At 51.2% G+C, this 24693-nt stretch overlaps 1 protein-coding gene across 1 annotated transcript in view; it reads left to right on the forward strand.

Annotated features, from left to right (window-relative positions):
* RPH3AL (rabphilin 3A-like (without C2 domains)) overlaps positions 1-14514 on the forward strand; it is a 32131-nt gene extending 17617 nt beyond the window's left edge. Inside the window, exons 6-8 of the mRNA XM_010161202.1 lie at positions 6610-6723; positions 7194-7376; positions 14480-14514. Coding sequence (XP_010159504.1) covers positions 6610-6723; positions 7194-7376; positions 14480-14514 — 332 coding nt within the window. The remainder of the gene's footprint in view (positions 1-6609; positions 6724-7193; positions 7377-14479) is intronic.
* The last annotated feature ends 10179 nt before the right edge of the window (positions 14515-24693 follow it).

The following is a 24693-nucleotide window of genomic DNA, read 5'->3' on the forward strand; positions in this document are numbered from 1 at the left end:
GTTTTTCAGGCTTCACTGTTATTTGAGTGCATGTTGGTGGCCCAGACTAGACCCAGTCCTCCTGGACTCCCTTGTCCTTCAATCCACCTTTGCTTCCCTCCGTTCCCTGCAGCCCCCACTGATTTGCTGGGACTGCCAAGGGAGGGACGAGCCATGAAACAGATGCTTGTCTGCGGTCGCAGCCCAAAGAGCTGCTCCCGCTGCTGCTCCTGCGGAACTACATGGGATGGCCATGTGCAGCCAGGGCTGACAAAAGGCTGCTCTCTTCCCTCCCTCCTGGAGCTGCTTGCTCCTTGCTTCTGCTGCCTCAGAGCACCTTTGGGCAGATACCTCACGTTGCTTTGAGCTGGGTTAGAAATTACCCTCCCTGCATCTCCCTGGGGTCTTCCCGGGGCCTGGAGCAAGTGGGCAGAGGTACTCTTCTACAGTCAGTGGGCAGGAGCGAGCTGATGCTTGCTGTGTCCTTTTGTGCCTGACCCTCCCTCAAGCAGATGAGACCAGCAAAGGGTGAAGCTGCTTCCCCAGGCCTCGGGGAGGGGGCTGAGGTTTGCAGCATGGAGAGCTCAAGGCTGTGTTGTTTTAAATGTGTCTTGGAGAAGCCAATTAACTTAGCCCTGTGCAGGGCTGGGGCCAGAGCACTGACAAGCCTGAAGATTTATTAGCTTCAGCACTCACATCCCTGTTCTTTGAGGTAGACCTTGATTGAAGTAGACCGTTGTATCACGTGTGGCATCTTGGATCACTGCCGCATCAGATCCCATTCACAGCACTGCCTTGTAGGGCTTTTTTCCCCCCTCTCTTCCATCTGCCCACCCTGTTGCTGCTCGTACGCCCACTCCAGAGCTGTGCCTGGAGCCAGCTTTGGGGGGGGGGAACAACAGCTTGGCATTGAGGAGCTGAGCACTCAGGGTCACTTGCACAGCAGCGAGTGGATGCTGCAGAATTAAAGCTGCTGCCAGTCTGCTTTGATTTCTCTTCATTTCTTTCTGGTGTGCATTAGGAGAACTGTCTGGCTTCTCTCCCCTCCTGTCTTTTGCTATTAGATCCCCTCAATTGGAGAAGACTTCTTCAGCCTTACAGCAGCATACACTCTTCTACATCAAGATAAATCTTATCAGTAGTGCAGGGGGAAATAACTTTTTAATAACGAGGACTCAGGAGAGTTGAGTTTACAAACCTTCTCTTCAGGCCCCAGCTAGGAAGTCCCACCCCTGCTGTAACTTTTGTAATTAAAGACAAATCTGATCAACAATAGATGGTTGAGCTTCCTTCCAGGAGGCGCTTGGAAGGAGTTGTCCTAGCAAATGAACTGGTTGATGAGGTATTTTCTGTTCATCTGATACAGAAAACATTATGAGTCCTATATGTTGAGCCCAGGCCTGGCCTGCTTTTTAGTTCCGCTTTTCCACTGAGTTTTGTTTTGGGAGGCTTGTCCTAAAATACCTAAATACCGTCAGGAGCAGCAGAGGATCAGGTAGAGGAGAGCAAAGTGGCCTTTGGTAAGCTTTGATGTGGGTGGTGAGCAGCCTTTCGCCCTCTGCTCTGATTTTTGTTTGGCTGCTCTTTTATGGGTTGGATAACGTTAATTTATGGGTTTATTTTCTGGTGCTTTCTTTCCTTGTTGTCCTTCTCTGTTAGGCCATCTGTCCTCTGGACTGCTTTCAATGGGCACTGCGGGCTGTAATTCATCTCTGGAGCTGGGAGCTTGTACATCTTGCCCCTCCATTTAACTTTTTTTTCACCTGCCAGTGCTGGGGCTTTTGCTGTTTGTCATCCGAAACCTCTGCAATGTGCAGGGCAGCCGCCATCCCCGAGGAGATGATGTAGCTGTGATATTGCCAACATGAATCTGCGGCTGGGCCTGGGCTGAGCTCGCCGAGGCCATGGCTGACAAGGCTGCCTGCCTTACCTCTGCCTGGCTGATAGTGTTTGTCAGCTCACGTCTCGGACACCCTCATCTGAAGATGTCCTTTCGGCACGGAGTAAACCCCTGTTGCTTGTTTGGCAGGATGTTCTCGAGAACGAGCTCTGGCATTTAACGTGCCTGACTCTGACAGGCTGCTCTCCGTGGGGTTTCCGTTATCTTGGCCAGCCGTGCCTCACCCCTCCGCTTGCCTCCCGAGGCACGCAAGGAGCCGTCTCTCAGCTGTTAAGGGATTCAAGTCAGGTGGGACCAGCACAGGCACAGCCGTGTCCCAGCACAGCCTCCGGAGAGCCCGGGAGACAGGAGCCGTGCCTGTCCCTATGACATCCTCCATGCCAGGAGCTGCCTTTCGGCAGGAGAGGATCAGTGCCAGGCCCTGGGTACCAGCCTCTCTGGCTGTGCCTGCTGTGGGAGGGTGGGAAGGCAGCGGGACCGAGGGACTTGCAGGAATGTACCTCTTGGAAAAAAAGCCAGACCCACCAAGAAGAAGTTTTATTTTTACACACCCATTATTTCTCTTGTGCTCGCTGACACTGGAATTTGCCGTTGCCTTTAGTTTTTCTGTAATAAACAAGCAGTTGCCATGGGAACCCTGCTATTAGTTAAGGCACAAATGTATTGTCATGGGGAGAATAGCCGTAATATTTCTCGTACTGGGGAGCTGCTCTGCTCCATGTGGTGGAATGTGGGTGGGTTTCTGCACTGGGTCAGGCAGGATGGGGCCATCAGGGGGTGGGGAGCAATAAGCAGCAGGGCTTTCCTTCCTCTGAACTCTGAGTTCTGCAGAAAAAAATGCGAAGCAACTGGGTGGAAAAAAAGGAAGTGCGATCCCTGAGGTATTGCACTGTTTGGCATGAGGGCTGCCTGCTGCTCTGCTCGGTCTCCGGTGGTTTCTCCCATTGCAATGTGCTCCAGTCCCGTTGCCAAGCAATGCGACGTGCCGGGCTTAGCACCAGCGGAGGCATAGGAGCAGCAGCTGGGCAGGGGGATGCAGCAGGTTCGTCCGGTGACGGTGTGCTCGAGGCCAAATCTCCCAGTGATGGAGCAGAGAGGAGCGTGCTGGGGCAGATCAAGTGCTTTGCAGAGCGCCGAGGAATCATCCAGCTTCTCTACAAATTTGGGCAGCACGTGTGCTGCTTCTGAAGGGGAGAGCAGATGGGTCCTGTCCCCTGCTCCTGCTGGGAGTTGTCCCTGCAACTCGGGGCAGGGCTGGGCATGATCTAGCGTGGAAGCTGCACTTGGTGAGATGCTTGGGTTGCAATATAATTCTTCATCTCCGACCCTCCCACACGGAGTGACCGGGAGCTGTTGGCCTCCCCACTCCCCGTGGGTCACGTAGACAAAGGCTGGGTGCTGCAGGGGACAGGTGTGCTCAAGGGCACGTGCTCAGCCCGCTCACCCCGCGTGTCTTGGCCGTGCTGGGCGTGTGTGGCTGTTGGGAGCTGTTGCTGCAGGGTGCCCGTGCTTGCCTGCGTGTGCGTTCTGTATTTTTAGCAGCTGCAAGAAGTGCCATGCTTGGTGCGTGCAGGGATGGAGCTCTGCCCTGCGATGGGCAGGGGGAGGGAGCGTGCCCGTGCCAAATGTGCTGTGCCATTTAATACTAGAGCTCAACCCCGACCAAGTGCTCCTTTCCCCTTGGCCTCAGCACAGCCTGCCCACATCCTCTGCCGTTGGGGTTAAGTGCAGCCCGGCAGCCTGCCACCGCTCCCTGTGGCTCTCTGTGCTGCGAGCTTCCGGTGCCTCTGGCTCGGAGGTTGAGCCATGTGTCGGAGGGATCTCGGGCTCCAGCAGCTGCTATGGGGGTTCAAGCCTTTGAGTGACCCATTCCCTGTGGGAATACTGCTTTTCTTGCAAGTTTTATCACAACATATTTTTTTAATGAGCTTTTTTTCAGTCAGCTGGAGATGGAGAGGGATAAATCTGTTACGTTCTCTGAAAGTACAGCCGTCCAACGACTCTTATTGATATATCAGCAACTGCTGGAACACCAGATTTACGACTTCTGGGCTCTGGAAAGTGCCAGCAGAAGGTCTGGGAGCTTTGGGAGAAAAATTACCTTAAAGGGAAACATTGGTGCAGTGAGTAAAATAAGCTCTTATTGGCAGCAGAGGAAATGAGAGCAGACAGTGTTGTTCCTGCGGTGTGAGTGCCTTCGTGTCATTAATATTTTCCTCCTCTTGTGCTGGTCCTCTCTGAACTGCTGAATGGCAGAAGGGAAGGCAGCTAAAGTCACCTCCGCTGATTCACTGGGGCCTTATCCAAATGAATCCTCGCTTCCAGTGTTTTTAAAGGTTTCATATTCTAAAGCGATGGATTTTATGAATCCAGGAAGCCAAAAAAGGATGATGACCAAGTGGGACAGGAGTGCATTTGCTGAGGGAATTGGGCAGTGGGATGGTCAGAAGGATGTTCACAGCTGAGATTTGGATTTTGTAGCAAAGAGCCTGGTATGTATGGGTTGTTATTAACAGTATTTCTATTAGTCCCCCACCTCTCCCAGGGAGCTGGGGGGAAGCGGTGAAGCTGTCTGTAAGACAGCAAAGCCCAAAGCCAAACCTTTGCTATGAGAACTCAGCCAGAAGTGCAACACCCTGTCTTGTACCAGGGCTTCGCTCTCTGCCTGGCTGAGCTCCGCAGCCCTGTTCCCCGCGGGTGAGAAGTCCCATTTCTGATGATGCCAGCAGACGGGGAGTGGAAGGGCCAGCCCTGGGCAGGCTGCGGGCACAGGAGGGGCTGGTGCCCAGGGGAAGGCTGTGCTGGCAGCGAGGACGGGGCTGGCAGCCTGCCCTCTGCACAGCGCTTCCCAGCAGCACCTCGTGCGTGGGGAGCTGCCCGCCAGGCCAACTCCAACAACACTTTGCAATAACACTGGCAGCCAGATTTAATATCCTCAGAGATGTTAACTCCAGAAAAGCACTATTTTAGGTATTAATTTTTTTTTTTAATAAAATATTTTGTCATACAGATCGCTGCCTGAATACAGGAGTGTCTGCAGAGGTCCTTGGCAGAAATGTTTGACAGCTTGTGCTCGCCTGTGTGAGGGGAGGGATACCCATCCTCCTGCCCTGGGCAGCGTTAAGGGGTTTGTAGCTCTGCAGACCACGTGTAGTGAATTTTAGCGCTAGTGTAGAGAGATGAACTCACAGCTCTCGTTGCTACCCCGTGGTTGCCACCTTGTGCCTCTGCACCCACGTCCCTCCTGTGCCCAGCAGCACCGTGAGGCTGGGCACTACAACTAACAGTGTGGGGGCAGCAGAATGGGGAACTCGTTTCCCATATAAATGTGAGCTAATAAGTACATAGGGATGAATATGAAGAAATAGTTGGGGCTTCCTTTTTCTACAGTTAGAGGCTGTTGGTTGCGGTGTTGCCTACTTCATATCCCACAGGAGCCGTTATTGTACTTTCCACTGGGAATTGTGACCTGCTGTTTGAAATAGCTTCTGAGCTGCCAGGAGAGCTGGTATCTGCCTTGGTCAGATGGAGGAATGCTGTGGGTGCAATCCCTGAAACAAAAGACAGCTCTCTTCCCGTCACCTTCCTCCTCAACCCCATCATTTCTGTTCCAAGATCAGATCATTACGAAAACCCAGGAGATGGAAAAACACCTTTCTCATTTTACCCAGAGCAGCTGGCAGTCGAGTTATCTTTCACACTGGTATAAGCAGGAGAGGTACTTGCATAATTGCATGGAAAAGTGGAAACAACCTGCCAATTTGGGAAGTTGCATCTGGCAAAATGAAGCTACTTCAGCTCTTGTGGAAACTATGGAGGGTGGAAAGCAGCAGGATTAGGGCCAGGATTTGGGGCGAGGAGAGGGAAGAAGGAAAAAAAGTGGCCTTGAAGTGGGGGAACAGTCTCCTTGAGGATGAGGAGTGACTCTTGCCTTTCAAGCCTCAGGGGAATAGGAGTAATATAGTTCTGGGCAGTGTACTGATAGGGATGAGCATCTGCTGAATGGACCATGAGCTAATAAGGCTGGTGCTTCGTGTAATTGCTGCAGGGTTTTTTTATTTGATGTGCTCAGTATTTATTTGGTGTTTTCCTCACAGCTCCTGGAGCCTCCACAGAGGCCCTGTGGCACTTGAAACATGGCTTGGAGGAAGCCAGCCCCTCTCCCCACATTACTCAAACATGGATGCTCATGGTGGAGCCAGGACCCCTCCACCTGAGCAGGAACCAGCCTCGTACGCTGCCAGCCCTTAGCGTGTCGCTCCCATGTAGGAGACGGAAATGGCATGAGGAGGGGGCTCGCTGGTGTGCTGGCAGGGGGGTCAGCAGGAGCAGAGCCTTGCTCCCCCACCAGCCATTCCACAGGGCTTTCGGCTTTGCGGCAGGGAGCTCCGGGCAGCAAAGCACAGTGGTGTGGTCCCCATGGTCCCAGTCAGGTTTGGGAGAGAAGCACTGGTGATGTGTGCATCTGCTCCAGGTGCTGGCACCACTGGAGTGTGTGCAGCAGGGTTATAAATCGTCTGTAAAAAGTAAAAGCACATCATGTTTGAGAGGAAAAGTGAACAGCTGTGGGGGAACTGCAGGTAGGGCTCCTGTTGGAGAGGGAGAACGTGATCAGCGAGTCAGCATTTGTTCGTGTTTTATTTGGATCCATCTGGCACCCTCTTTGGTAAGTGTTACGAACATTGTGAGTAACTGTCTCTCTCCTCTCGTCCCCCTGATCTTTTCTGCAGTGGTTTCTAGCGACAGCGAGAGCGACTCGGAGTTCAGTTCCTCCAGCCTGGATGACAAGCCTTTACCTGTGGGGTCAAAAGGCTCACAAGGCAGAAAGCACCGAGCAGAACTGGGTGAGGAGTTGCTCTTCCTTCTGGCTGGAGGGTGGGAAGTGTAAAGTGCTTGAACGTTTGGCTCTTGGTACTGTGGGTTTTGGCTCAGCCGCTTGCCTGCCCTACGTGGCTGCAGCTCACTGGCTTTAGCTATGCCAGGTGAGGATCTGGTCCATCCTCACTGGAGTAGTATCAGTGGGTAAAACTGATGGTGGGCTGTTCCACTGCCTGCAGCCTTTCAGGGTCTGCGCTTGCAGTTGGGAGCTGCTCCCGGCCACCTGGCAGCAGATCTCCAGCCAACTCCTCACTCCTGACCTTATAGCACTGGAATCACTGGTGCTGTTTTAGGAATGGAGCACGGGAACTGGGTTTTGACCCTGCTCCTGAGGGTGCCTGGCTGGGAGCCAGGAAGGCTCCTGCTCTGTCAGGACCTGGTCCAGCATCTGCACCCAGTTCTTCCCCAGCAGCGTCTCTCTGTTGTGTCTCTGCAGCACCCATCGGGGAATCCAGCCAGGCCGTGGGCAGGGCGCTGGGCAGCACCCATTCCCCTGCCCTCTCGGGGAGCCGCAGCAGCCTGGGCAGTGAGCAGGGGGCTGCCCTCAGTGCCACGGAGAGCTGCCAGAGCGACCAGCCGGTGGATGGGCGCGACAGTGACGTTGGCAGCAGAGCCCCTGGTAAGCTGAACCTCCTCTCTGGGCAAATCCATGCTTTTGGGGCTCACTTCCCTCGAAGCACAGCTTTCTCCGAGGCACACCTGGCAAAGCTGCAGCCCGGGATCACCTTTCCCTGCTGCTTTTCTCTCCTGGCAGATGCTATCACAGCGTTACAGCTCACTCCTTCCCTTTTCCCAGAATGCAGAATCTATTCTGCAATATGAGTAATCGTCTGGGGTGGGAGCTGCCTCCACCCACCTCCCAGAGCAGCCGTAGCTTGGGTCTGTCCCCCTGCAAAGGCCCGGAGCTCCTGTGCCCTGCAGAGGCAGCAGAACAGGTTGAACTTTTACTGAAGCAAAGCAGAAGTCCAGCAGCTTTATGAGACTGAATAAAAAATTTTCCTAATGTTAGGTGGCTCTTAAATCCAAGCATGGCTCTTCCCAGAACTCTGCAGTGCAAGAAAAAAAAAAGACCCTTTCTTCCCCCTTCAACAACTTTGGAACAATTAAGTGACTGAGAGCAGAGGCTGCTATCACATCTGATCTGGAGCAGCTAAAAGAGATGCAAATGTGTTCTCTCTGCGGTTCCTGCTAATCTATTCAACAACCCCTTAAGTTATCGTTTAGCACTGCTCCCTCCGAGTGTTCCTGCCGCCCTGTGAACTGCCGCTCCTTTTGTTCCTGAGCCTGTTTTGTGCTGTGCATGTTGAGGCATAAATTGGATTAGAGAGAGCAGGTTTATCCTTTAGTGCAACATGGAGTCACAGTCCCCCTCCCCACGCTTCCCGCTAGAAATAGCTGGCATAAAATTGTTTCTCTGCTCATCCCTCCTTCCCCAAATTTCAAGGATTTGCAGTTTTCTTTAATTTTAGTTTTTGCAAATAGAATCAGATGAGCGATGCTTCTGCTCTGTCTGTCCTCTCCCTGGATTATAGTGCTGCCCCGGACCAGGAGGTTTATTTTAAGCCCCTGTTGACTGTGGCGTTAGGGACGGCTGATTCCCGTTGTGTGTTGGCTCTGCTGCCGGAGTGGAGCAGCGGGGTGGTTCTGTGGGATTGAGGTGGGTGGTGGTGGATGGTGTGTGTGACCCTTGGGTGATTTTTCTGCTCATGCTACATGGCCATGTGGAAGTCTGAATGGGTGCACACCTGGATGGTGTGTTTGCACAGCGCTCAGCCCTTTGGAGCTTTCCTGCCAGCTGTTTGGACTAACTGCTGCCTGGCCATGACAGTGCAAACAGCATCTCACAGGCAGAAAATGCCTTTTTTCTTGCTAAAAAACTCATATGCAAAGCTTGGCACAAAGGGGTCAATGTTTTCCAGTGAGATCTCTCCTTGCTAGGCAGGGGAGAGCTAAAAATGACAGACAGCATGGACATATATTTAAAAAATTGGAAACTATAGTAATCTCATGAGCCCAGTTAAAATAGCCCCTGAGAGGTAGAGAGGATCGTGCTAAGGAAAAGGTTAAGCCAGGTTGGCTGACTAGAGAATATCTGTAAAGCTCTTTATTATGTCTGGGGTCATTTATTTCCCAGTTTTCCTGCAGAAGGGACTGCTTTGTTCAGCCGTGGTGCCTGCAGCAGCGAGTGCCTTGGTAGGAGGGCTCCATGGCCCCCAGAGCCAGGGGAGGGAGGCAGGGAGACAGCAGCCAGAATTTCTGCTCCGTGCGCTGGGAGGGGAATGCAGACGATGGTGGTTGCAGTCGGCAGGCACAGGCTTGGGAACTGATGGAGGGTGGCAGCGGGCATGGTTCTCCATGTCAGGGATGCAGCCAAGCATCCTCCTGGGCCGGGGAGGTGCTGCGGGCTCGCAGGGAGTTAGGTGGCCTTACAGCGATGGCTCGGTGGCCACAGAAGGCAAGCAGGATGGGCTGCAAAGTGGCTGGCCTGTCTTGTGCCAGCCTTCGATCTCGCGTTGTTCTGCGATGCGGGTGCTGGCTCGGACTGGTGCGGCAGCGTTTGAGACTCTCCCAAAGGGCTCTGCGAGGAGGCGAAGCTGGAACCTGAGCGTGTTGTGGGAGGCACACGGTGCGCCCCTGTTGTGTTTGCTGGGTGCTCTGCCCCATGGTGTGGGTCATCTTCAGCACTTCCAGGTGGGGAGGAGAGGGAGGTGGTTTTCCCTCAGGTGTGTTTGGGATGTGGCCTTGCCTCCGCGCAGGGAGCGAGCGGCAGGGGTGAGCGTGGTCGGCATCGTTTACTCTGAGAGCATTTACCGTGCCCAGCTGGAGAGACGCTGCAGGGGTGTGATTTGTGCAGCGAACTGTTGGCAACCGTGATCCACTACGTAGGAATTCAATAATCAGCATTACGAAGCGATGTGACACGTGCAGCCTCATGTTCTGTGCAGCGCCGCAGCCGGTGGTTCGAGCAGACCAGACATCGAGGAGGCCGCAATACTGAGTGCCCCCATGCTTTGCCAGCAGCCTGGCAAGAGCAGAAAATAAAGGGGAAGAGCAAAACCAGCCCTGTAGCCCCCTAGGTAGTCTCCTGCTCTGCAGAGGGGTTCACGTGCTCCGGGATGCTGGAGGTCTGGGGTGTGCAAATGGTGGGAACCTCAGGACAAGTGGCAGTGCTCCCTTGGAGCTTCATCTGTCTGCGAGGGGCTTTTCACAATGGGTCCCTCTGGATGCCACTGCCAAAAAGCAGAGGCTGCTCCTGCTCTATCTCTTCAGAGAGTGATGGAGGTGACGGGTGCTCTACGTCAAGGCTGGCAAAACTCTTCGCTGCCTCTCCCTGCCTATGGGACAGTCCCTGTGCTCTGCTGTGACCCGAAAGCAGAGCAAGGGACAAAGATCCTCTCCCCTTTAAATAGTTGACCCTCAGTTACAGACTGAGGGCACTAAAGGGAGATTTTGCTGTAGCTTTTTGGAAAGGCTCTGCAACTTTATAACTGTGTTGGGAGCAATTTTTGCTTCCTATTAGCACCTCAGGTGTTATTCTACCCGTGGCTTTCTTTTCACGTCTTTTTCTCACCTCTGCTCTAATTCTGCTCTCGAGTGCGACTTTACAGAACACTTCAGCATCCTTAAATCCCAGGCCACAGCCAGAACAGGGAATTAGGGAGTGGTACTGCAAGTGCTGCTGCAGTCCTGAGCTCTTTAAGCCCGAAGGCCAAGACGACAGCACGGTCTGCAGCCAAGGGAAAACAAGGAGCTATTAGGAAGAGTTTGTAGGTTTCCAGAGTGTTGCTCTGGCTCCGGCTGGGATTTGGTGAGGCAGATAATGAAGCCTGGGGTTTGTCATAAAATGACTCATTGTCAGAGCTGCATTGGGATTTAGGCAACCTTAGCCCATGAGCCGAAGTTGCAGAAGAGAGCGGTGAGTTGAGAGGCTGACAGTTTTTTATTTTTTTAAAAACCACCTGCTTCCAAGCCCTTTCAAAACCATCGTTTCTGAGGGTCTGGTGTTTCTTCTTCTGAAGCTCTGGTTCCTGGAGGTGCTCGCTCTGACACAATAGCAGTTAAGAGGAGGTCATGTGCTGGTATTCCTGCAGAATGTTTTATCCTAAAAAGAATGAAATTTGCACACAGGAAAGAAGCACAGTCTTTCTTTTTCCCCTTACTTGCCCCCAGCTGGGGAGGTGACTGACTGACTCACCTTGTTCTGGCTGTACAGCTCGTGTTAAGTGGCACCTCGGTTAAAAAAGAGCAAAATCCTCACTATTGTTAATTATGACATTTATATTAAAGAAAGGGAATGTTAAACAGAATTAAACAAAGAAATCATCAATATTGTACAGTGGTTTTCATTAGCCCATGGAGAGCTTTTAATGGAGATAACATCTTTGCGCTTGGACCTGGCTGCTGCAGGGGGTAGATAAGAGCAAAAGGCATCTCCCCTCAGGTCAGTAACAAGTTCTGCTTTGGTGGGTTCCGGTTAATGGATTCCTCAGTGTCTTCTGAGGACGTCGTCTCAGGAAGGGGTCAGTCCTGTTTGGTATTCCGTGGGTCACCTGAACAGCTTGCCGGGAGGGAACGGTGAGCGAGCTTGGCTTGGGCTGCGAGGCTGGTGAAGGCTCTAATTTGTGCTTAAAAAAGGGAGAATTGAGAAACAGCCACAAGATAAGCTAACAAATGAGTAGCATACGTCTGAGTGCAAATCACAGTCTCCCCATCTCTACTTGTTTGCCAATGTGTTGTCTAAATCATTAATACTTAAAGAGCGGTACAGCAGCTGGCAGTTAAACAGAGCTGCGTTAAACAGCGGTGGTGCTGAGTCTGGGAGCTGAGACGATGGTGGCAGTGTCTGGTGGGGTATAAGAAACGTTGTGGCTTACAATCATGGGGTGAGACCAGCTGGAAGGACCTCCAGAGGTCAGTGGGTCCACCCTGGACCCTTCTCCCAGGGTGCTGAAGCTGCAGCTTCTGGATATGTCCCCTTGGCTGCCTGCTTTGTAGCTGTCGTGCCGGGAGAGGCTGAGCAGAGCTGAGAAAAGGTCCTGGAGCTGAGAGATGGGCAGGAAATGCTGCTTCCAGCTCTCTTAATTTGGGGAGATTTATGCCCTGTCTTTCAGGAATTGACTGGATTTAGAAATGAGGTGGTGTCACTCTCTCTGTGGCTCAGTGCTTTCCCGGCTGGGGTAGGCATCAACTTTTGCTCATAAATATTCAAGCTGTTAATACATGAGACAGACAGAGCCATTCTGCATTATTTTTGTGGCAGGGAATTCTTGGGGCCTCTCAGAAGTTAAAGCATTAACTTCTATTCTTCCTGCCCTTCTGTTTCTCAGATGTGTCTTTTGCTCCCTCGGGGACAACGAGAAGGTAACATTTTGCTTCAGTGGGTCTAATATTCCATTCCATGTCGGAAAAAAATTGTCCTAACACTAATTAGGCCCTGAGTGGGATAGTAATTTCTTTAATGACTTTCTTCGTGGCAGTCTTTGGGGAGTGGACTTTTGTTTTCCTGTGCTTGGTGAGAAAGTTGCCTAAATGTTTTCAGACCACACACTCCCTTGTCCATCTGAGCTACAGCCAAACAGCATAGTTTTCCAGGCCTGGCTTTGTAGGTGGGTGAAATTGGTGGGTAACTGCACAAGGGAGCTGTATTGCAAGCCATGATCTTCCTCCCTCAACCTTTGGCCTCTGCCTGCACTGACGGCACATGATAAGAAGGAATAGGGGGGAGGAGAGACCCTCACCCACACTCTCCCTTCTAAGCCTATGCCTCCTGCACTGCCTGCCTCATCAGTCTTTGGGCACCGCTGTTCGCTCAAAGCTTGCTGCCACTGCCATGGGATTGAGTTCTCCTGCTGCCAAGGAGGATGAGTTGTTCCTTTTCCACAAAGTGAAAAAATTGAATTGTGCCTTCATGGCTGAGCAGCTTTGAGCCGTCTCTGCCTCCTCGTACTGGTACTGCAGAGCACCGAACAGTCCTGCTGTATTTATAAATAAAACATGTCTTGGGGTAGTGACAGCATTAGGAAATGATTTGAGGTTTGCATTCTGGAAGGAACGCATCTGTAAATATGGACCTCAGAGGAAGCACATGCCCCCTTCCACATTTAAAGAAATTAAAATATTTTCATCCTCAAGTGGTAGAATCAAAACATTTTCAGCTCTTTTGAGTCTGCCTTGAAGTTAAGTGAATAAAGGCTTGAGTACCTAAAAAATAAATTACTTTCACTATTTCAGTAATTCTTTACGGAGTTTTAAATTGAAGACTTTTTCCTTGAAAATAGAGGAATGACAAAGACTCATTCTCTTGCCTCTTTCACTCAATATATCTGGAAACAAGTCTGCTGCTGAAGATGAAACTCTATTTTCGTGCCTTCTTTCACATTGCAGAGGTCTGTGCTTCGGTCTTTGATCAAACAGCCTGTCTGGCCTCCTTCCCCCACGTCCTTAGACTTATTCTCTACCCTTTGCAATACGTTTACTCCTCGCGCTTCCAACTTTCTATTCAGCATTTTGCACAAAGCACTGAGGGTAATTGTTCAAAACAAAGCATAAAGGAAAGCGCATGGGAAGTCAAGTAATATAGAAGTTAAAAGCCTGGATTTTGGAGTCTTTGTAAACACGTTGAGAGGTTTTATGAGTCAGGAAGTTATCTTTCAGCTGGGATGTTGGTCAGTAGCTGGTGGCAGGAATTTGCAGGACTCCCCATGCCTTGAACATTTGCATGAACGCAGTGACTGAAAACATCCCCTGTGCTTTCTCCAGGAGTCAATATGATTTGTGTCCCCATCAGTTCAGAGAAGGGAGAGAGACGTTAGTACGGACCCACTGCTCCTCAGAGCTCTCTGCATTGCCAGCCCCGTGTTTCACCCCATGTGCTGGGAGCAGCGTGTCCCAGCAGACCCCGAGTTTCGCCAGGGCTGCTGAAGTAATTAGCTTGGGTTCACGGAGCTGATGTGAGCCAGAGTGCCTTCTGCAGTAGAGGATTGCTGTCCTGCGCCCATCCCCAGCCGCAGACTCATAGAATCACAGAATGGTTTGGGTTAGAAGGGACCTTAAAGCTCATCCAGTCCCACCCCCTGCCATGGGCAGGGACCCCTTCCACCAGACCAGGTTGCTCCAAGCCTCATCCAGCCTGGCCTTGGACACTCACAGGGATGGGGCATCCACAGCTTCTCTGGGCAACCTGTCCCAGTGCTTCACCACCCTCTCCAGGAAGAATTTCTTTCTGATGTCCCATCTCAATCTCCCTCTTTCCATTTAAATCCCTTACCCCTTGTCCTGTCACTACAGGCCCTTGTAAAAAGTCCCCGACCATAGCCAAGGGCTGCCTTTGCCATGGCTCCTGTGCAGTGGGCAGGAGGGTCATGTGGAGGACCTGCTCCCTGGCATGTGGATGCTGTCACCTGGTTTGGAAACCTCTGAGAGCTGAGGCTTAGCTTTCTGTCTGGCTTACCCCTTTGAGGGAAGCATGTACCAGAGGAGCACTTCTTGCAGTACAACTCCTCCTCTCCCCATTTCTTTCCTCTCTCTTTTCTTTCTTTAATAAAGTTTAATGGGCCCTGACTGCTGACAGCATGCGGAGTAATGATGCACAGACATTCTCTTCATTATTATTTTTAGGAAGCTCTTAAAATGGTACTGAGCATGTAAAAGCAATGTGAAATAACTTTGTCAAGTCTCTTCACTCCTTTCCAAACAAAACTTCTGTCTTTATATATTTTGAAGGCAAACGGTGCGTCCACACCAGAACGCGATGCTGATGGAGGTGAAAATGGAGCTGCTTTGCCTGGATCCAACCCTCGCCCCTTGCCCACTCCTGTAGACCTCACTCCGGAGAATGCCTGCTGCTGGTGGTGACTTTACAATGCCAGCTCTTGCACGGGCGTTGGCAACACGACGGCACCTGGGAAAGCACCTGCCTGTCCTCCTGCCTCATCGGCTTACGGTTTGGTCTGGTTTCCCCTTCTGCTGACCAACGTGCACTTCGGGGTGATGCTCGGAGAGGGGTACTGTGCGGTGCTGCCGTGGGATCCAGACCTGTGTTTGTCGAAAGGGACGTGCAAAGTGCTCACTGGAGCTGCAGAAACGTGTGCTGCCTCCACTGTTCCTGGCTTGCCAAGCCCAGCCCTGGGTTCAGCTCCTGGCTTTGCAGTCTTCAGGAGAAAGGGAGAGTCACCCCTCTGTCCCTGAAGTGGGGTGTGGGGAGACTCCAGCCCTTCTACTGGTTCTCAGCCCAGGGGTGAACTTTGCTCTGTGAACCCCAAGGGTGAGACTGGGGCTCTGATTTGCCATTGACTCCGGTGGGCTCAGGGACACTTGTGTTTCTTGTCATCGTTGTTGTGGTGTGAGTTGGATGAGTTTGGTGGGGGCTTCCTGAATCAGCTGGTGAAGCTGTGCTCTGGTTCACTCCCACTGAGGTCTCTCCGTGACAAGGTGTCTGCTCAGGGAGACACTTCCATGAGTAAAGAAACACCTGAAAAAGTTTGCTATGAATTTTTCAGTCCTTCTGGCTGTGCGCTGGCCTATGTGTCCTGTGGTGAGGGTGATGCTTTGGCAGTGGGGATGTGGGCAGTGTGTGCACGCTGCGGCTTCTGGTGGGAGAACACCCAACACCCCATGACCCAGCTGGCTGCCTTTGCATACCCAAATTGGATAAAAGCTTTCAAATCACTTTATCTTGTTAAGCTCTGTAGATTCTCCTCCCACATGCACACCTTGTCATCTCTTGCATGAGCAGGGCCCTTTGTTTTACCTTTTTCCTGCAAGTCTTGAGCATCTGGCTGACTGTGATGGTGTCATCATGAGTCAGGTTGTAGAAAGCTGCGTGCCCCGGTCCTGCGTATTCTCCAGGATGGGCAGTTTCCCTCCAATGTCAGTTTTCCCTGACATGAGAAAAATCAAATTACATGACATCTCTAGAACAATTAGATCATTGAAGGGTTGAACAAAACCCACACTGGGCAAGCAGGCGCTTGTGGATTTTTATTAAATGCTTTGGATCTGGCCTGTCGTTTGCTGAAGAAACAAAGTTCCCTCTGAAGTCGTGGATATAAAGGCAATTTGTGCCTGTTAATGTCAGCCTTTTCCCTTGGTTGTCACTCTCTTGGTTTGTTCCCCTTTGCTGCTGGGCGGTTTGTGTGCATGTAGTATATGCTCTCAGAAACGGCTGCTGTATGAAGATAAATTAGATTGGGTGCTGGAACACTCTAACAGGAGATTGGAAATCAATCCTGACTTTCTTTCTAAATGAACATGGTCCAACATGGTTCCCTCACTGCTGTTCCAGCTGACGTGCTATGGCAGGTTGCTGGGAAAATCCTTCCAGCTCTTCCTTCATGATCTGTTTCTGCCCTTTTAAAAACGACAACAAAACCTTTGGATGATGTGGGCTCTCTGAGGTGGCACACAGAGAAATGACTGAATGTGGGCTTCCCAACATCAGGATTGAAAGAGCAAAGGATGAGGTGTTTCTTTTCTGAGGGTTGCTTTGTGTCGTGGTCTGTTGTTGTTTAAATCTGGCCACTGAGGCTTGACCAGGTGCATCTCTGAAAGGGGTAATGCCAAAACGATGAGCTGTTTCTCAAAAATTAAATCTAAAAGTCAGCTTTTGCTGAAATGCCGGTGTGGTTTCAGAGCCGAAGAGCTCTTTCTTCTGAGAGCTGGAGGATCTTCATTTTCAGGGTGTTTTGTCACCAAAAAGTCCTGTCTTGCCTTGGAGCTTTTGACAGTCCTTCTGAGGCTGTCTGGCTCACGCTCTCATTACCGCAGTGCCTCAGACAGCCTGGCCTGTCAGCAGAAGTTAATTCTTCAGAAGAGGGAGGAGGAAAAAGACACTTAAAAATTGACTCAGTTTTCTTTAAACTTGTTACTTTCTCACCAAAAAGTCTATACTGAGTTGGAAATAGTTCTTAAAATTGAACACGTGGTTTCTAACTCCAGTGTTTCATGTTCTTCATCCCTGGGCAATGCAGGCAGGTCAGTCGTGTTGTCACCCCTCCCTCGCTTCTTAGGGCCGTTTACCAGGCTGTGGGTTGCCAGCTCTGCCCAGGAATCTGGTAATCCTTGCTGGCATACTGTGCCAATGTGAGGTGTGAGTTTGATTTTTAACTGAGGCTAGGTTTTATAAAACACTCTCAGAGATAAAGCTGGGACTGCTCTTGTACCAGTGAGACTGGAAACCTTTCTTTCTTACCTCTGTATTTTACCTCCGTGGAATAGTTCCACCTGAGTTCAAACCAGAACCCTTCGGTCATCTATGGAAAGACTCCTCGTGGGTCGAGGGAAGGATCTAGCCCAGGAGAATGCGATTTCTCACACAGGAATGTGATAGAGGAACATCCAAAGCTCTGTGCGCATATTTTCTATTAATGACCATTTTTCACTTTGTTGCATCTCTCTCAGTTGTGTTTTGTAGCTTTGGTTGGAGTATTATCCAAAACCTGCGCCAGTTAACTGCCTTTTTTGTTGGCTTAAGGTGGGCAAGAAGGACTCAGTGAATAGTGCTCAGTTTCCTCTGGTCATTTGTGTTTCTTTTATTATTTTGTTATTCACATCTCCATCCCTTACAACTTTTATGTAGTGTTTTACTACTGGAAACAATAAAGCTTTGGCTCAGTAACAAATGCTTGCCGTTCTTGAAACAGTAAGAATTTTTTTTCCATTCCCAGGTTGCCGATACTCTTGAAATCCTTGGTCTGGCTCCAGCAAGGAAAGAAAATAATCCAGCCAGTGGAATAATGATTCATACGGCTGGAGTGTAATTGAATTCTGCACTTGAAAGTCATCTTTTGTCTTGCCCCTCTTTGGTACCTTGTGCTGGCGATGGCAGGGGGCGCAGGTCTGCTCCTCAGCCCTCCACAGAAGGTTTTCCATGTTGTAACCACTAAGCATAAAGCAGCACCGCTTGTCGTGCTGTCAAGTGCTGTCGCCGCGGCCTCCCAAGGCTTGTCACTCGCTCCAGTCTGACAACTGGGGTCCATTTAGCTTTGCCTACGGAGAAGCGTCTCCGCATTGTGCGCTGAGCGCGTGCAGCCCCGGCTGCTCTGCGTTCCCTTCCACTCAGCATTCAGCTTCAAGGTTTCAAATGGCTTTTTAATCTGTTTTTGCTTTTCCCATTTTAAAAGCGCCTCGATAATTGCTGTTGGGATTGTTTTGCAGGGGAGCTGTCATTAGTCCAAGGATGGAGCGTGTCAAGGACTAACCACCTCTTATGTTGTTCCTTCCCCCCTCCGTCTGCCATGACAACAACAATTGTATGGGAAAGTCGACTGCGGGATCTCTCTGAATCAAAAACACTGGCCATGAATTGCCAAGTTTCTGTGCTTGATTTTTACAGCTGTAGGTTGAGGGGAAAGGGGATGCTTTCTCTGGGGGAACCAGGTGTAGCAGTTCAACATAGCTGAAGTAAACAGGCTACCAGCTGGTGTTTGGACAATGTGTTTTGGGCTGTTACTGAGTCAGACAGCGAAAGCCCTGGACTATGAGCTGGAGCGCTTGGACAGCGACAAGAAATGGCAGATAATCTCTGCAGGTGGCTAAAGTTTATTTGTAAAATAAAACTTAGCAGCAGTTTCTCTTCCCTCCTCCTCCCCACCCCTCCCAGATGTTTCCTTCCAGGGAAGAGGGCTGGTGACGGTGCCATCTTTCCCATTTCTTCCTGCCACTGCTCCATTCCCTATGTTCGTCTTGCATTTGAGACTGCTTTTCCGATCCTGACGCCGTGTTTCCGCAGGTGGGTGTCATTGAAGGAGAGTTCAGGGAAGTTTTTTTGAAGGGCCCATACTGCAATCAAATAATGAGACTTTCAGCAGGCACGAGATGGCAGGCGATGGGTAAGCATCTTGGGGAAAACTTTTATCTTGAGCTGCTCATTCGAATTCCTTCCTGACCATTGCCTCTTCTCAGCAGTATATTCAGGTAGCACGAGAAATGCCGGCGATGCTCGAGAGGCATGAGATGGGGCTCTTGCCGTCTAGCTCCGTGGTGGGTGCGGAGGCAGGAGCACGCTGCGTGCTGCCTGCCAGCGACGTGCGGCAGTGCACAACCAACCACGCGCACCCTTGCACCCCCCTGCCCTGCTGCTCTCCCTGCACAAATGTTTCCTCTCCTTATCTTCGTGGCAAAACAGGGAAGGAGCCAGCCCAGCCACGGTGTAACACGCTGCTGCTGGTTTGTGCCCTGCTGCTGAGCAGTCCCTGGAGACGCCTGCGCAGCACCCAAGGGCGCTGCTCTGATCAGCGCCTGGGAACTGTAGCTTTGAGGGGTGAACCCGAATCCCCTCGAGGCAGAGATGCTGCCGGTTTGTTTGAAGGCATTTGTTGCGGTTTCTTTTTCCTTGCACTGATTCCTGTCTGGCGCTGGAAGCTGTTTGTAAAATCTTGGAGGCATTATTGCTCTTGTTTTCCTTCTCTGGAATGAGTGGCTCTACATGATGTATTCATAATTTGCCAGGAAGGATGGATTGTGTTTTTAAAGTATTTTTGTTGTGGACTGTATCACTTTAACAACAACTGTTAGGCTCTGAGCCCTCTTTCAGCCCCCAGCTATATGCCGTTTCCTCCCAGGTGCTTCCCTGTTGACCAAATGCAGCAAACAGGCATCATCACCTCCCTTTCTCATCCACTCTCCTACCAGCCTAATCACTGTAAGCAGTTATTATCCAGGCCTGGAGACTTGCTGCTAATCAGGGCCTTATCAGGGCAAGGGGTGCTGGCAGAGACACCTTCCCCCTCCTGAGTGTGACTGGCTTCTGCTTTCAGAAGTAGCTCTATTTATCACAGGACTGTAAGCGCTTTTAATTATTTGCAATTATACATCTCCCCTCCAGATGTCCTGCCCCATCCCTTCAGAGCAACCCCTCGTGCTGCTCTGCAGCAGCTACCTTCTGGGCTTAGTTTTTGGGGCTGGATTTGGGAGCTGGGGTGGAAAGATCACCTCTCTGAGGCTGGTCCTTGTTTCAGGAGGCTGCGCTGCTCCATAGTAACAACCCTGCGTGGAGTCCCCCGGCTCGGCTGCTGGCGCTGGCTCTGCGCTGGGTATTTCTGAGGCTCGGTTAACCCCAAGAGAGTCCTCAGACTGATACATCCCCGGCTCCTGGATGGGGACCGCGGCTGGATCACTGGAAGCGGCTGAGCCCAGTGTTATTTATTTTTCTGCTGGTGAAGCCAAGCTCAAGAGACCACGAAAATCTCGGTGAACAGCTGAGCCCCATTGCGGGAGAGCAGGGGCAGGATCTGGGCCCTGCATGAGCAATCCTCAAGCTGCTGATGGGACAGACCTTTATCTTCAAATGACACTCATGCAAAATTAAACTTCTTCAAGCAATCACATCATGGCCATTAAAACGGTGCCTTGGAGGACAGAAAAATAAACTGAGAAACACAAATTAGGGATATAAATCTTTTTGGCTGTGTCTGGGAGGTACCTGTTTAATTAGCATCATTGAGCAGCCTTGATGTAGTAAGTGCTAAGTAGGAAACTTGCCAAATTTTCCCTGTTTTGATAGCAGGTGACTTGTGTTCTGTTTGAATTTCCACCTTGTGATTGTTTTTTCTGTACTTGACGGAGTTGCTGTGTCGTCTGTAGCATGAGGAATTAGCTGCTGTCACCCGGGCTGATCAGATGCCGCTGCACTGGGGAGGAGCTGCCTGCGCTGTCCTGCCTGAGCCCGCTGTGATCGTGGGCATCTTTGCAGCTAAGGCCTAAGGGATTGCAAAACTATTTCAACCAGGTATTGTGTGGTGGAGTTCATGTATTTAATCATGTTTTTTGGTTCCTGTCCTGGAGCACAGAGGTCACTCACCACAGGGAAATTTTAACACAAGGGCAGCTTCTCTCTGCTGCATTGGAGGAAGGCTGGGGAGGGACAACAAGCTGAGTTCCCTGCAGAGGTCTCAGCCACGTGGCCAGGGTACAAACCCAGCTCCTCTCCAGGGGGTTGAACACGAGGGTTGCCCCATTTGCGTTGCAGTGAGCTGCTCATGCTTCTCTGCATTGCTCCCAGGGCTGCCTCGGTGAGCCAGGACCCCTGGCACGAGGTGCTGAGCCTGCACAGAGCCACACACATCGGTCCTACGTAAGGGATGATGCTCAGGGCACGCAGGAGCCTTCTGCCCTGTGTGCCTCCTGCACAGCTCTGCTGTGGGCTTTGGGGATTTATGTGTGTGATGAGTAAGGATATCTCTGTGAGGATGTGGGTTAGGGAGTCACTCAGCCTTTGTTTCTGTATCACCCCTGTGTGTTCCCACACTCTGACGCTAATTGGTACCACTGTAATGTGAATCTTTTTAACACCGATAATGTTGGTGAGTTATCGGGTGCTTGGCCTGGACCTGCCTGGGAATTGCAGGCAAGACTTCAGAGGTGCTGCCGTCTTCCAGGCATTGCCTCGCAGGGTTTGCATCCTGCCTGTATTCCTTCTGGCAGCCTCTGTATCATGCTATTTAGCAGATCACTGTTACTGACCTGTCACTGTGGGAGACGGTGGGATTAAGATGATGGAGTGGCTGGAGAGGATAAACAATAATGATGCTACATCGGCACAGCCCAAACGATGCCTTTCTCTTCCATGTTTTCTTTTCCCGTCAGTTTGCCATTCAAGTGTAATAAGATCAGTGCAGATAATTTGTGTATTCATACAAAACATCATTTTCCCTCCTGTGCTTTACCAGCTGCACTGCAGTGGGAAAGGCAAATACGCACTTTCTTTTGCATGGTTATGAATGGGTGCATCTGTTCCTCGAAGATAGGGAAAAGAGGGTGAAAGGACTAGAAAGGAAGGGAAGAAATCAGATGCAGCCTGTTTCATTGCCTCTGTGGAGAAGCGGACAGGAATCAGATTTTTGTAGCACAGGCTCAGTCCCACACTGATGGATTTACGAGGTGGGTGAGACAGTACCAGTGTGTGGGAAAGGCAGAGAAGGGGGGTTTGCTCAGTGAGGGAGCAGCCAGTGGCAGCACAGCCAGCCTGCAGCAGGGCAGGGATACCCAGGGGGTTCAGCCCCACCTCGGTCAGGGTCTGCAAGCCAGCCAGAGCTGTGCAGGGGGCTGGTCCTGCTCTTCTGCCTGGGCTGCAGCGTGAGAGCACAGCTGCCTGCTCCCAGCGCTGGCTCTGCTCTCGGCCTGCTGCCTCGCTTTGGCTCTGTGTAGGGCTTGTCTGGGAATATCAGGGCAAAAGTTGGAGCTGAGCTGGGCTGGAAATCACAGCCACCTTGCTCCCTGGGCTTTCTGTTCCTGTGCCAGGGGCTGCATCCCTGAACAACTCCACGACCCCCAGACTCTGGCTAACAGCCCTTGCTGGACATCCAGCATCCCCAGTGAAGGCAAGAGGAGGCGCAGGGTAGAGATTGTACAGCAGTGGACCTGATTTATTGGACTTTCTTACCTCTCTCTTTCTTACCTCCTCCTCCTAGAGAGGCCCACTACAGAGGTGAAAGGAGGGAGGAAAAGGGTTTTAATTTTCTCCTGTTATCTGGTGTTTCCAGCTGTCAGCCACGCTGTCAGCCCTGGGCTGATCAAACACTTGAGCAGCCTCGATTCAGCGTCCCATCTCCGTGCTCATAAATACTGTGAGTGCTCTGCCCCTGCCCGAGCCCATTCCTGGCAGCGGCACACCAGCACCTTCCCTCCTCACATTGCCATCGTGTTGGGCTCCCACCTTCATTCCTTGTGACAGGGAGGCATTGGGCATGACCAGTTGGCATTGGCACCTAATGACACCATCGTGCCAGTGTATTCTTCCTCCGAGCGGGACTTTTTCAGCCAGAAATTCTGGTTCTCTGCCTCCTGTTGAGATGCAGTCCCTCTGACCCCAGTTTGTTTCTGTTTCTCATGTGCTTTGAGAGTCAAAAGGTCCCAGAGAGGGGAACGGAGCACCGCTTAGGAGTGAAATACAATGCACTTAAAGGATAAAAGTTTACCAAAGGCACTGGGAGCTTCTCAGCTGCCTCCCAGCCAAGGGTCTTGACATAGTTTTTACAAGTTAAAATTTCCCCATTTAATAATGGGAATGATTAAAACAGAGACATGCTGAATGCCAGGCTTTGAAGCTGTACGAGGGGATGGAGTGGATGGGAGCTGTGCAGGGCAGGGACTTTCCTCACCTTCCTCTCTGCCACAGCGACAGGGCTGGTCTCTGCTTCGCTGGGGAGATGCCCCGCAGCCCGGCTGGCGAGCACACGGCTGATCTGGCTGCAGAACAGGATGGGGGCTTGTCTAGGCACGGCAAGGCTGAGCGGGGGTGTCCCCTGGGGTCAGATTTCCCCGAGTGAGCGGTGGCTTAATGCTGCTTCTTTTCTTGCCGGTTTCTTCAACCGCAGGAAGTGGCAAGAAACCAAGTGGATGTGGGTTGGGTGGGGTGAACAGGCCCCCAGAATACCAGATTATCTCATCTAAGCAGTGCTTTTATTTACGTGACAGCATCGTTACCTGCACCAGCTAAAGGGAGAGAGGGCTGCTCTGACTCACCGCATCCCAGCAAACTTCCCGCCGAGCTCCCCGCAGGATTTGCTGTTCTCGCTGCCATTGATTGGTTCAGGCACGTTTAATCCCAAGGGCACTTCGGGCTTTAGCTCTTTGCATCTTGCAGGCCAGCGCTTGGAGATAAGTCACTGTAATTTGCAAAGCTTTCAGTGGTGGTGAGGCTTGTGGTTACTCTGAGTCTTGATGGAAATGGTTTGGACACCGACGGGCCGGTCCTTTTGTCTGTTTTCATGTCAGCATTTGGAAGGAGCAGAGCGGCAATTTCTGGGGCTGGAGATGCCCGAGGAGTTAGCGTGCACCTCCTGGACCCTCCCGACTCGTAATTACGAGGCCTTGCGAAGGGGCTCGGTAACTCCCCGTGTAGCTCTACATTAGAGAAGCACTTAGGGGCATTTAGTCAGGCAGCTGCTCCGCTGAATGTCTCTCGCCCTGTAATTTTGTGGGTGGGCTGCGGGACTCTGCGCTCAGATGTTACTGCACTCCTTTCATGCTGGAGCAGGTTCTGCTGAGGAGGCCAGGAGGGGAAACTGCTTCTTTCTTACAACTGCATAAATCTGATGTTGCCACCAAATTGTTGCCTTTGAAGGTTTTTTTTTTGTGGCCTGCGGTTGCAGAGTACGTACTCCTGTGTTAAGGAATCAGGAATTAAGTAATTGAATCTCTCTTCCCCTTCCTGTAAAATCAAGTAATTAAATCAAAGATCATGTGATTTTAAAAAAAAGGTGAGACAACAAAGTTCATTTTGGATATATGCTCTTTATTGGCCTCTTAAATTCCAAGCTTTGCTGTCTCCTGGGAGTGTTTTATCAAGCTCTTTTCACAGCTGTGAGTAGGATGGACTTCACTGCCCGTTATCCCGGGAGCTGGGCTCTCAAGAGGTGGCAAGAGTCCATGGGGACTGGTAAGGGGACAGTTTTAGCCTGGGTGACCCTGATGCTGAGGCCGGGGATGTGTTGCTCCTGACCCCTGCAAGGGGCATGCCTGTCCCAGCTGAGGTGTCACCTGTTTGAGTAAGACCCTGAGGAGGACAAATCTTGCTGTTCTGTTGGTATCTGAGCGGCCCAGTGACAGCAGGAGATGGTCCCTGGGGTTGAGCTGCCAATGGCTGTGACTGGTCACCCAGAAAGCTGCTAAGGATGCAGTCGGAGGAGCTTCATTGGGATGCAAATGGATGTAAATTCATGTAAACATATGTCTCGGTGCAGGTAGTGGCTCAGGCCCAAATTATGCAAATTTTCTAATTCAATAATGCTAATGTCATGATTATCCAGCAACATGATGTTCATTAATATGGTTCCCTGGCTCTTAACACCCATCACTGTCAGCATGATTACACTGAGGCAGAGATTTGCGGTGTCTCTGGCAAGTGGAACTGGTCTCCGGGAGGGAAAGGGACACCCAGGTCATGGAGGGACCAGGAAGGACCGTTCGTCTGCCTGGCGAGACTCGGAGGTGCCACA

This window comes from Eurypyga helias, unplaced genomic scaffold (assembly GCF_000690775.1).
Source record: "Eurypyga helias isolate BGI_N326 unplaced genomic scaffold, ASM69077v1 scaffold20331, whole genome shotgun sequence".
Classification (NCBI taxonomy): Eukaryota; Metazoa; Chordata; class Aves; order Eurypygiformes; family Eurypygidae; genus Eurypyga; species Eurypyga helias.